The 13,589-nt window shown below is 38.8% G+C and overlaps 1 protein-coding gene across 1 annotated transcript in view; it reads left to right on the top strand.

The window, feature by feature from the left end:
* The window catches only part of eys (eyes shut homolog), a 185,551-nt gene that overhangs the window by 102,417 nt on the left and 69,545 nt on the right, over window positions 1-13,589 (top strand). Inside the window, exons 32-36 of the mRNA XM_073481633.1 lie at window positions 4,020-4,144; window positions 4,688-4,812; window positions 5,578-5,791; window positions 11,509-11,699; window positions 12,853-12,944. Coding sequence (XP_073337734.1) covers window positions 4,020-4,144; window positions 4,688-4,812; window positions 5,578-5,791; window positions 11,509-11,699; window positions 12,853-12,944 — 747 coding nt within the window. The remainder of the gene's footprint in view (window positions 1-4,019; window positions 4,145-4,687; window positions 4,813-5,577; window positions 5,792-11,508; window positions 11,700-12,852; window positions 12,945-13,589) is intronic.

The raw sequence follows: 13,589 nt of genomic DNA, 5'->3' as shown, positions 1-13,589 counted from the left end.
AATGTGGTATTGGTGAAGAGATTTGTCATCCAATTTCTGAGCATCAGCTCACTGTACGGACTTTTGTTTTTGGTGGAGGAGGCTTCACATTTGAAGATATTTTGAGAGGCGACCATGTTTTCAAATCCACATATTTGTTTCCACTTCAATGAGGAGGATTTGGTCAGGCTAGTACACCGACTAATGGTCTGAAATATAAAATCAGTCATGCAGTAGTTTCCAGACCGTCTACAAAACTTGAAATACAGTGTTGTTTTATCTGCATGTGCATCTGAAGTGGTGCTTATTCAATTCTGCACCTGTTCAGCAAATGGCCTCAAAAGCACTTGATTCGCTCTCTGTTATAGTGGTCAGCAAAGAGGTTATGCATGAAACCCCTTTGCTCATGCTCAATTGTTGCATGAGTAAAGCAACCATGCCGCACAAATCTAGGTTTACAGCAAAATACACATTCTGGAAGAGGAAGATTGTCATTTCTTTTGGTGAATTTGAGAATCTATTTTGTCGCTTTTCCTCTTTTCTGTACCTGTCACCTTTTCTGATGTCAAATATTCCCAAAGATGTTCGGTGGGTTTGAGGTCTGGTGACTCTGAATTGGAAATCCATGCGAGCCAGCAGACCTTGGTCTTCCTTGGCCTCAGGTAGCTTTGATGCATGATCAGGCTCATTGTCCATCTGGAAAATGACTGCGCCTCTTCAAAACTTTAAGCCAGTAGGGATGACATCTGCAGAATCGAGTGGTACCTCTCTTTGCTCAAGGTGTAGCTTATCCTGTGCAAATCACCAACCCCACAACAGAAAGCCATTACCACACAAAAATATTTCCACTTTGTTTGCCTGTGGATTTTATGCACTGCTGAATTAATCAATTCTGTTTTATCTCCCCATCAAATAAGGTCTTTAATTTTAAGTTTGGGATCTGTGAACTCAACTTGAGTTTTCAACAGGGAGGTTTTTGGTTTTGTTTGACACGCTGGACCAGGTTTTGTCAAAGAAAGGAATTAGCAGTAATGACAACACATAGAGGGCCGTATTGATTTAGCCCAACCATGGACAAAACAACCAGGCCCTTAGCTTGAGAGCGGTGCATTGGCAACATCATCTGTTAAATACGCAGAACAGTGTTTTCTTTAAACTTGGTTCAGGTGCTGGAAGTGTCACTGTTGTTTGTGGATTTGTTTTTGGATTTATTAGGAATATTTAGCTGACAATGCACAATGTAGACTCATGAATAACTATCCATTTTTTGGGAGAGCATCTGGATGTGAAGAGTTGAGTTGTACATAATGCATAACAGCAAAAATGATATGTAAAAGTAACAACAAAAGTAAGTAGTTCAACTGTAGGAACTAGTGGTAACAGCACATGCAGTTTAAAGGTGCAGTATGTAAGCATTTTGGTTAAAAATATTTAAAAACTAAATAAAGTTAACAGCAGAATTTTAAGAAATGACAGTCTGTTGTGATTATTTACAGTATTAATGATGGGAGTGCTAGCTGCACATCTAACTGAGCTTACTAGCCAATGGCAGCTACAGTTAGCAGCAGTTAGCGGTTACTATGGTGATATGCTGCCCCCTAGTCGAGTATGAATTCAACAGATCACCAGATCTTACATGTTGCACCTTTAATACTACAGGCCGCAGAGTTCTCTAACTAAAACTATTCTTGTAATAATAAAGAAGTCAGGCTGTTGGACCTCATTCTGCGAGCCGATCTTATGCTGCACACTGCGAACAGCAGGTCACAGTGAAAAGAGTTGGTTACCTTGGTGGGACATTGGAGTTGTGCAGCCTGTCGCCTGCAGCTCTTCATCTAACACCTCACTGTGACCGCTCCTTGTTTCATTACTCCCTGCAAGATTTCAAAGTCAACAAATGCCAAAAGTGACTGTTGTCTTGTTCTAAAGACAAACTTTTGATGAATGACAGCACTATGCTGGGCTGGATCCAGGCATAGGCATTCAAGAGACATGCCTTAAGGGCATTATCGTCACCAGGGGCCCCAGACAGATGAGAAAAGTACTGCCGGCAGTAATTAATGTTAAACATTGACAATACTTTAAAACTCTAAAAGAACCTCTGGTCTACCATTTTATTTTTCAGTATTTATATATGTGTTTATTCATTTTTAAAGCAGCATTATGTAGAAATTGTCATTTTGTGCAGTTTTGCCCCTCACAGTTTCTAAGTGCAACACCACTGTCATAAACAAAAATCCCAGCTCTGTAACAATTTGTCAGACGTAATGTAGGTGCTAACTACAAACAAAACTCATTATGTCATAACAATGTTATGTGTTGAAAACTTGTATGTTGAAGTAAACATGTATGTAACGCTGTGATCCTACCCTCTCACTGAAGTTACATAGTGCAGAAACAAGTGATAGGGGGGGGCGGAGTGGATGAGACAGGGACCGAGTCACCATTCACCCTATTACAAGACACTGTACCATCAAAATGATTTTGAAGCTGTTATTTTAAAGTTTAAAAAGTTGCATTATGTTGCTTTAAACATACACAATGTCAGCTCTACGTACATGGCTGACCAATTGCGTGTGATTACAGAAATATAAATAGATAAGCTAAAATATATACCTAACTAGATTAATGAATATAATTATAATTTGAGTTGTTTTGTTTGTTTATCAAATATCAAAATGTGGGTACAGGGGGGTCTATTTTGAGTAATATGTCTATTTAATCCTACTCTGGCACGGAGTGCTAAACTTACATTGCACTTTCTGTGACTACATCATGATGAGAGTCGACTTGTGTTCCCTCACTTGAATACTTTATCCGTGATGCTGCACCAGTAGGAAATGTTTGTTTGTTTGGTTTGCACAGTAGCTTAATAGTCTTTTTGTTTTTCAGAGAATGTAGAGACCAACATCCAGTTTGTAATCCTGCACATTTAGAAATATTGGAATACTTTAGCCATTGGGCCATAGGGTCAATCACCATTGTGTGACCCCATTTGCCTATAGATTTAGACATTTATTTCAATAAAAAAATTTGAGATTATCACTTTAATCTAGAAATGTAAATGTAGTTGAGTTTAACAGAAAGTAGGTCGCTATAATGTAGGTGTAATTTGACATATGCTAAAGAACTGAATGAAGGTCAAATAAAGTCACTTGGTATAAGTGTATGAGTTGGTATAGGTGAATTTATATAAGCATATAAATTCCGATTTTAAGCAAACTTCATGAAGTGTTCCACTCATTCATTGCGGAAAAATAAGAGCTGTAGAAATCATTGGAAGTGAAGTGTATGTTAACTTTTGACCGCGACTGTACACTGTAGTGTTGTGAAATATTACAGGTATATATATCATCACTGGGATGTGACTGTACACTGACAGATACATTGTAAGGCCCCACATATCCGCTATAAGAATGTTACACAGGAGCTTGAATGATGAATTATTTAAGAGCAGTGCCTTTTTAAAATACAACAATGATGTGAATGTTTAACCTTGGAGTATTGCTCACTCCCAATGAACCAGCTGCTTATAAAGAATTTATTTTTTAGGTTTCTGTTTAAAAATAAATAAATAAATAAAAAACTGTTACATCTCTGGATGGAAAATGCATCTGTTAAGGTTCCAAGTTATTACTGATGGGAAAATGTTTCTGTCTATGTATGAGCAGCTGGTTTCAGTGAGATTTGTTTTTGTATAGAAATATCTTTTTATATGAATTAGATACGCTGTATACATTGTATTGACGGGAGCAGCGCACTTAGATAAATATGTGTTTACCACTTTTAAATGAACCCACTCTTTATCTTATCGCCTGCTTTACTAATTCTACTTCTGTGTCCCTCAGGATTCTAAAAAATGTGTTGTCTGTTTTTAATAATACACTCTGACGTAAGAAGCCATAACTGACTGGAGGAAAGTTTGTGATGAATAATGAAAACAAGCAGCTCTTACAGATACAGTGCGTCAGACCCGCGGGAAGGAAATGACAGCGCTGCGAGACAGTCTCACGGCTTGAAAGTATGATCTGTTTCCTTAGCTGTCCACCAGGTTTCATGGGGGATTTCTGTGAAGTGGAAGTTAACGAATGTTGCTCAGCGCCCTGCCACAACGGTGCCATTTGCCAAGATCTTATTAATAGCTACGTCTGCCACTGCAGGTCAGGTGAGTCACTCAGACATCCTGTGAGTCTCTCAATTTACTTTGAAATGAGGGAACCGAAGCAGTTTATTTGCCTTTACAAGAAACCTTTGTGGCTCATGAACAAGATTACTCAGACATAGCCTGGATGGCTGTTTTACTGCGCCCCAGATGTGTTAGAGTACACCATATGTAAACCATGCTAATGCTTATAGAAGGCCCCTATTGGATTGAAAGGGGCCATATAAAAGAGTCAGTAAAGGTTACCATAATGCCTCCATAACTTCTGTTCCTCAAAGCCACGCAAAAGTCACCCTCTTTCCTCCAGGGAGAAATTTGTAGTCATACAGTACTAAAAAAGACAGTGATAAAAAGACGGTACAGCCCGGGCTCATTAAAATGTATGTGGCACGCTCTTTAGTGAAAGCCTTTTCTTGTCTTTGTATGTGTGTGAACCCAAAAAGAAGCAAATCAATGTAGGAGAATCTGATTGATATTCACTTCAGAGGGTGGAAGTGGGAGAGCCTGGGCTCACCACGGCACTCTGTGGGCTTTTGTTCCTGGCAGGTTGGACAGGCCTTCACTGTGAGGATGACATTAATGAGTGCCTTCCACAACCCTGCAACCAGGGGATATGCATCCAGAATGATCCGGGCTATGGCTACACCTGTTTCTGCCGTCCTGGATTTGTGGTGAGGCTTCCCACCTTATTCTCCATCCACACCCCCCACCCCCACCGCCCCCTTTATTTTTTTATTAACCTTGGCTCACTTGCACCCTCGTCTCCTGAGTCCTCTCAAGCGTGATTGCCTTTTTCTTTATTGTTAATAGTCTGATCACCAACTATTTGTTCCCATTGTTCATAAAAAAGATTTGCCTTTTTTGTTACGCCATACAGGAAGATAATATTACGTATTTAGAATTTTAAAGGGGCACCATGTAGTTTTGGAGAGGAAATTCAAACCCTGAATTCCTATATTAACAATATTAATGACGTAATAATACAAACTCAGATATATTTAGTTTTTCCGTAACTGAATAAACTAAGGTAAAATAACCTCCCCTGAAGCTAGAGAGGTGGCAGGGTCCGCCAAAAAAAACCCATAGTAAAACAGTATGAAACTGTGCTGTCCTTTAAGGTCGGTTGGTTTAAGTCATGAAAACAAAGAGTTTTTTTGTCTTGTTTTGTTTTGCAATAAAAAATCTGTCAAAGTCCCTCCCCAAAACCACATAGTGCACCTTTAATGTGGCACATAATAATGAAAATAATGTAAATTGTCAGCATCAGATCCTATCTTCGATCACATTTTTTAAAAAGCCTGGTGATTGTTACATAATCTCATGTTCTCTACTTAATGCGAGCTGTTTTATTCAAGCTGTGAACATTATCTCCTGTTTAGCATCTCACCGCTGGAATTGCACCATGCATTTATAAGTTGTTTATTTTTCCTACACAGGGGAGGAACTGTGAGCACAACTATGATGACTGCCTGTTGGATCCATGTCCAGAAGCATTTTCCTGTGTAGATGGCATCAACAAGGTCAGCTGCCTGCCTCCTGTTACGGATGCTGTTCCCTTGGCGACTGTAGTCAAGAACATCACTCGCGGCCCCACACCCAGAGTGCCAACGCCAACACTCAAACCGGCACCAGCAGCTGATCAATCCACAGGTACAGACTACACTGGGCAGGCATGTACAAACAAGCAGATGCAGCTATCTATTTTATGATCTTTTATACTTTTGCGTCGCCACACTTCAGAGGGATATCTTGTGCTTTATATTTTTCAGAGTCAGTGGTTCCCAACCTTTTTGGCTTGTGACTCCTACCGAAAAGCAGTGTCTACTTGTCACCCTTTGTCCTGTTTTAGATGTCTAGGAGACATTTCCCTTAACATGGCTTCATCTAAATGCTTATATTAGGATAGGTATTTCAAAGATTTTATTGACACTAATGCCATTAACCATTTTGCTCAATTGGTCCAATTGTTTATCGATTCCCTCGTTGATTCCTGATAAATTTCTTGTGTGGAAAAAATTATTAAGCCTTCCTGCGTGGCACTTATGTTATTTGCGCGTAGTATATTCAGCCTTGGATGTGCTGCTCAGTTGAGCAGCAGTGGCACTTGTGCGTGGAGAGTTACATACCGTACGTGGCATTACTGGAATTTAAGCATATTGCTGGTCTTTTCACACGAATGATCATTTATAGACATTTACCGGCACTTTTGTCATCTTCATGAAGTTTCCAGCAGCATAGACTTATGAGTTTGTCAATGTTTTGCCATGTGCAGTTATGTTGTCAGAAAGCTTGGAGGCACAGGATTCTGATGGATCAGACAATTTGGAACAGGTTTTTAATTCCCATCCTGATACTAACACATTTTAGTATCTGTAAAAACAATCTAATGTAGCTCTCAGAGGGTCCATCTGTCTGTGGACTAAGTCATTTTACTTATGATTTATATTTTACTGCTGTTGTGGTTTACACCAAGACAGATGGATGAAAAACAAAAGGTGAGCTGAAAAATCAAAGACAGGAAACAAAAGGGCAAGCAACAGAACTGACAAAACAGGCTGGAGAAATACCAAATTAAATGATGTACAATTAAGGATGATGCTCGGGGAACACAGGCAGGATTGGGGGAAAAACACAGGTGTCCGCAGAAAAAGGGTGGAAAAAAGACAAAGACAGGAAGTGGAAAAGTCACAACAAGACACATGAGGATATAATTTAAAAATAATAACAGGGACTAAACCAAAAGCAAAACCATGACAACTCTACATTTCGCTAATAGCACTCTTGTGCTTTGAGTTTAAATGGAGGACTTCTAGTTGCAAAGTATTTTACATTGTTGTATTGTATTTCTTCCACCACTGGGTATACAGTATATGCTGCACAATCATCTTTTAAGAAGATATTCAATTTTAGGTTTCCAATTGTTAAAGATGTGTTTGCAGCTTCAAAGGCTCCATATAATTAAGAAGTTCAAAGTAGTTCCTCATTTTTTTTAACTCTTCTGTGTGTTCAGGAGGGTTCCACAATAATTTTAATATTAACTCTCTGGTATGAGGAAGAACTTTGAATCAATATCATTATGAATTATATTGTAAAACACAGACTCAAGGCTTCTGGAAAGGGAATAACTGTGATGGAGAATTATTTCCCCACGACCAAGAATAGCACCTATTAGCTTAATGATAGATCAGCCCAGTATGGCAGTGTATCAACTTAAATGAATGTTTCTTAATCAAGTCAGACCTCCCATTACTATGCTATTACTTCCATTAACATTGTGTGTGCAAGAAAGTGACACTAAATTATTTCAATTGTTAAGCCATTACACCAATCAATTTGCGCTGACGGTGGTCCAGGGATTTATTTATTTATTTTTTTTTTTTACAAATTACAAAGCTATCCTTCCCTTGTCCTTCCCACCAAACATTTTTACTGCACAAGGTTTGCCAGTAGTGAATAAGAAAAGTGTCCCACTGAGCCTGTAGTCCAAATGTGATTTTTAGAGCCTTTGGAACGTGGCAGGAAATGATATATTAGGTTTGATTGAGAGAATGTCACAGTTTGTGCAGCTGTGGTGGGGAAAAATCCTGTTAAAGGCTAGTTTTGTATTGGCCACTGAGGTGCATTTTCTATTTCTATTTGAGGAGAATAATTTCAAAGAGTGATAAGTCCAATCATTATTTGGCTCTATATCCTTTAGCACTCAAATGACAGACACAGAACACAATATGTTGCACATTATTGGTATTGGATTCAGTCATCTGTGTGAGAGGAAGAATTGGGAGCACTGGGCAGATTGTTCTGTCCTTGACAGATGAGGTCTGTCTACCTTTGAAACTGTTCACAGAGCTGTAAAACAGACCTATTGAACACAGACGAGCTTGAACCAATTCAGTGCGACACTCTGAAAATCACTCCGTGACAAACATAATGGAGTCCTCCCCGCCGCACCTGATCCAGCCCCTCATCCGGCGCGCGCTGCACCGGTTCAGAGAGGGTTAACCTCACACACAAGGTGCTGGTAAAGAAAAACAAACCCAAGCATCTACACACCGAAACATCCCTTTACTCTTTTACATATAAGTGTATAATCAAAGTAAATAAGTTGAAAAGTGAGAGGACCCAGAAACTCATGAGTTTATCTAACTAGGTCACCATCTAAACACATGCGGTGCCCTTGGTGCTGCTTGAAATAGACTCAGACAGTGCTCCTTTAAACCTAAGACTGCTCCACAACCTTTGAAATACAGCAAGTCAATGGGAATTTAAACATAGAGAGGGTAGTTTATATGGTACACTCACACTAGAGGATACCATTTCCTGTTAACAACTAAATTACATGTACATTTTTTTCTATATCTTAAAAATAAAAAGGGACATCAGTTGAGTTTCAGAAGCAAACTAGTAACAACAAAAACTTTTTTTTGTCTCCTGGCTCTCTTTTTTTCCCCTCCATCACTGTACATGCAATGCTGAGCTCCACAGTATTTTAGCTCTACAACGTGAGAGCTGATGAGAATCTGGAAAAGGACACTGCAGGTGGAGGGAGGCTTACTGCAGCTAAGCCACGATTTGGTTGACTTTTCCTGGGAGTGATCGTACCAGCGCAGGTGAAGCTGTTATCTTTTGCGGCAGAAACGAAATTACTTAAGCTCCTCGAAAATCAACGTGATGAGTAAGAGGTTAGCCGGAGGGTCCTTTTCAAACATGCACCACCAGTCTCGGGGCAGTCACCTTGCTAACCTTCAGATTCACGTGCATGCATTTGTACCATGCAGCGCTTGTTTATGTTAGCATGTTTTTTTTCATAGTTTGTTTATAATTGAGTTGGCAGTGCCTGATTAGTGTGCCCATAACCATTTTCATATATTCAGGGACACAACTTTGCCAGTGAGCCATAACGACATGTGCATGATGTGCACAGTTATGAATATTCATGAGTAAAAAAGGCTCGGCGAGATGGAAAAAAAAGAAAAAAAAAGCAGTGTCTAAATGTGTCATTTCGGCTGCAGTTTGCGGCCCGTGTGATCCTGTACAGTAACTGTCAGCGCAGTAATTTCATCAGTTATTTTTAAAACCAGACGCAGATATAATTAGACACTAGATTTGAAAAACAAATAGCCATATTATATTTAGGATTCCATTCCTATGTACGTCCCAGCAGGATAATAATATTCAGCTAAATCTTCCTACATTGCATATCTTGAATGTAAGACATTTTCTGCCAGTACAGTACAAAATGACCTTTTGCCTTCCCCCAGGGCTCTGAAATTGCAAGGGTCCAAGAATGATCCTCAGCAGTATTTTATCTCTGTCCTGTGACAAGTTCAATCAGTCAGTCTATTACCTTCCCCAATAAATCAGGGACCAAACAGGAGTCACATCCCGGCTTTTTAAAAATAAATGGGACATTACGTCTATATCAATTATATCTCCCCGTCCAAAGTCTGTCCTCGTGTTAATTGATCTCAACTCCGTGTTTCTCCAAATTTATTTTTCTGCTGGAATATCTTGTGCTTTAACCTGACTGACACCCACAAGCAGTCTGTGCCGCAGCGTTCATTTCTAACTTACATTAAATGACTCATTTCAATTTTCTCACCTCTTTTATGGACATGTATTAAGACCGGCCCTAATTAAATCTGATCTGAAAGATTTATGTCAAGGAATATTCCCACTGAGACTGACTTTTTCCCCCCCTATTGAAAGTAGAAAAGCTTTTGAACAGAGTACAGTAGTGACAAAATCCCTTGTCAGCATTATTTCAGCCCTCTTTTTCTCACTACAATGAAAATACTCCTGTATAACAAGATATTGAAAGTGAAAGTTTAAATTGTCCACATTTACAATTTAGATTCTGCCCGACTAGTTACTTGGAACGTTAATCTGGTGTGAGAACGTAAGGTAGTGGTTAAAACAGGAGATCTTTGAAGGAGAAGACCGAAGCTAACTGCTAATGAGGTATGATACTGCCTCCTGGCAGCAGCCTCAGACTGCATCAAAGACTACAACAGTCTAAACAAGGCTTTAAAATTAATGAATAGCTTTGTCTCTGAGGGGTAATTTTCCATCATCAGCATTGGCAAACCCCATTGTCAGGAGTGAAGCAGAAGACAGCGCAGCATTGTTGCTGTGTGCATTTATCCTCATTAATTCCCAGATCACAGTAGGTCTGCTCCCGATAATTCTCACTTTTTTTTTTTTTGTCAGGGGGATTTTCCTCAGGGTATTGGTCATATAGCTCCCCAGAGGAATGAGGGTATTTAGGTTAGCTTGTTTGCCAACTGCCCTGAGGGCCCCGCTGTCAGATCAAAGGGGGCCCGGCCTATTAGGAGTTGACGTGTAACAAATATTGATAAAGGTCTCACTTTGCAGCTGCCCGATTAATCACGGCAACAACTTTAAAGGAGCTTTGCTGATTTCTCTAGTGTAATGATTTTCTTCTTTTTTTTTTTTTTTAAGATAAGAACAGACAGAGCATGAGACAGGTGCATCCAGCCACGCTTCTCATTTTAAGAGCCTCTCCGGTCCGACTTTTCGGCAACAAATTGCACTACTTCCTTCAAATGAGAAATATATTGAGCATGAGCACCGCTAATGCTTCCATCCAATTGCAGTCTGAGTCAGTCTTTTAAGTTTGTCTGCGTCACTACCCTCAATAAGCTCGCGGGCAGTGGAACTTTTACTGAAATATCCAGTAATTGCCCATTCTCATGGATGATATAAGCCAAGTTATTCCACTATAAAATGAGGCATGTAATAAACTTGTGTGAGTACGTTCATTTCAGCCAAGACTCCTCTCTCGGCTAATATAGTGCCATTTGCATGCTTCACAGCTTTTTGGCAAATAAGACTATTTACAGTATGCCCGTACAGTGGGAAAAAGACTGTGATGCTACCAGGAGCCCTGCAAACCTTTTCTTCTGCTTTCAAAAGAATAATTATCTATTTTCTGCCTCTACTTCCCACAATAGATTGCCTGAACTTGTCTTTTAAAGCTATATTCCATCCAAGATGCCGAGGTTATTTGATGGATACATTTGCATTTTATGCAGCAACATATAGCAGTGTGTGCGACCGCATAAACCAGAAAGTTCATGTTCGAGCCTCAGTGGCAACAAGCATCTGCCCTGCTGAGGTCTCCTCCGCCAGACTCTGAATCTTAAATAATTCTGAGGCTGCTGTTCTCTGTCTCACCCTGTGCTCTGACCTCCCAGTGGATGAAATGAGTGAAATGTTGAATGCTTCTTTCAGGGATCAATAGAGAATCTCAACAGAATTTGCAGTAAAGATGCATAAACTGCAGTCTATCCTTCTTTTGTTTACCCTCCCTCCACCATGTCTGTCTTCTGTATTTTGTGATTTACCAGATTCAAGCTATGTTCACTACTTTGGGGATTCATACCTGGAGTTTGAGGGTATCGACCTCGGCGCGCTCAACAATATTACTGTGAGATTTCAGACTCAAGCGGCCCAGGGAACTTTACTCTACATGGACCAAGGACCTGCCAACGGTGATTTCTTCTTCATGAAACTCTACATCAGGGAGGGACACTTGCAGGTGAAAACTATTATTTATCCTGCATGATTATTTGCTAGTTTTGTAGACACTGCATTCATTTTCCTCATTCCATAGACTAATAGGAACGCTTTATTCAAAGATCCTTGTAATAAGCATTAATTAATAGTTAATAAGATCCTTTTAAGACATTATTATGTGCTATGTGTTAATAATAGCATCTTTAACAATTTATTGATACATTATACTGACACTTATAACTATAACCTGTTAACAGTTTATAGGCTGCTATAGAATGTTAATAAAGTCTTGTGAGTTTCTTAGGATTGTTTATAATAGCATCATACACACAATTATTGAGTTAAACTAACTGAACTATTGTGTCATTATTGTTAAACTTTTACTTAGCATTTTTCAAGCTTTATAAAAAACATACTTGTTCTTGTTCTGCAGTTATTAACAGCCATTATGCTCTTATTTACAGCCATTATGCACTTATTAATGGCCATTACGCGCTAATAACTGCCTATATCTCTTTATTCTATTTATACCTTTTATATTTTTTCTATTTTAATCTTATTTTTTATTTTATTTTATTTATTTTTTTTATTTTCACTAGCTGACTGTCCTGTGTTGTGTTGTATATCTGTTAAGTGTTGTGTTGTGTTGTGTATAACTGCTTCACGTGCTTTGCCTTGAATTGCCCCCCGGGGACAAATAAAGTTTTTGAATTGAATTGAATTAATTAACAGCCATTATGCTCTTATTAACAGGTAACTATGCTTTTTGCAGCGACCAGACCTAAAGTGAGAACAATGCAGTATTTGAGTTAATAAATCCTATCATTATGTACTTAATGTACTTATGTACTACTCTCCCCTCTTTCCTCTCTATCTTCAGGTCTACCATCCAATAAAGGCAAAGCCTAAAAAAATCTTTACAATAACTTTAATTAAATGCATAATAAAGATAAATGAATACAAATGACATGTATTAACCTAAATAAGGCATTGTTCTCGCTTTATTATAAGTGCTTATTAGTGTCTTTTAATCAAACAATAAACATGTTCATGATGCTGTTAATAACACTTTTAAAGTCCTAACACATAATAATGTTATAATGACTTATGAGGGCCTTATTAGCTGCCTGCTACAAGGACTAAATAATCTTTAGACTCTCTCTCAAATGTTTCAGTACGCCTTTTGCTGCAATGAAGAGGAAGAGGTGACACGGATCGGCACATTGATTCAAGTCGATGACGGCAGGGTTCACATTGTCAATATCAGGTGTGTTCTTTTTCGTTCTTTTTGATTTACCATGCGACGCTGTGTGGTGTGGTCAGTTCATATGTAGCTGCTGCGTGTGAGAAAAAACATCTTAAACGTAAGTGAGTTAGAATTTCATTTTCCAGCTTTTAATTTACCGGATGTATGAACAAAGACGTCACGCCTAGATGCAGTGTGTTATGTGTCTGTTTCAGGCGATCATATTTTATGTATTTTCTGTTGAGAAAAAACGGAGGCCCATTCAGGATAAGCTACTTAGTAATATACAAATTTTGTTCAAATAGTGTTGGCACCTCAGGTGGTATTAACTTGATCCGTAGTTATCCACTCATTTCAAGTGTGGCAGTCTTTCTTTTCAGAGAAGGGCTGTAACTAATACCAGGGGAAGATATATAATTGGCAGGAATCACCAGACTGAGAATTCAGATTTTATTGCGGATGTGCAAAAGGGCTTACATTTTAAAGAACTAAAACAAACGTCAGAATGTGCCTATTAAAATGCATTAGTGATCACTGACCATGTTTTATTGGCTGTTCTAAAGTCTTCATTTGCAGTTTTTCATTACGAAAAGATTAACAAGCAAGAGCCGAGCACAAAATCAATGTTTAAATGATTTAAAGTGAGGCTGTGGCCCCTTTAGTTAT

The sequence above is a fragment of the Pagrus major genome, chromosome 15 (genome assembly GCF_040436345.1).
Source record: "Pagrus major chromosome 15, Pma_NU_1.0".
Taxonomy (NCBI): domain Eukaryota; kingdom Metazoa; phylum Chordata; class Actinopteri; order Spariformes; family Sparidae; genus Pagrus; species Pagrus major.
The sequence above is the reverse complement of the archived record's forward strand: the minus strand, read 5'-3'. Positions and strand labels throughout refer to the sequence as shown.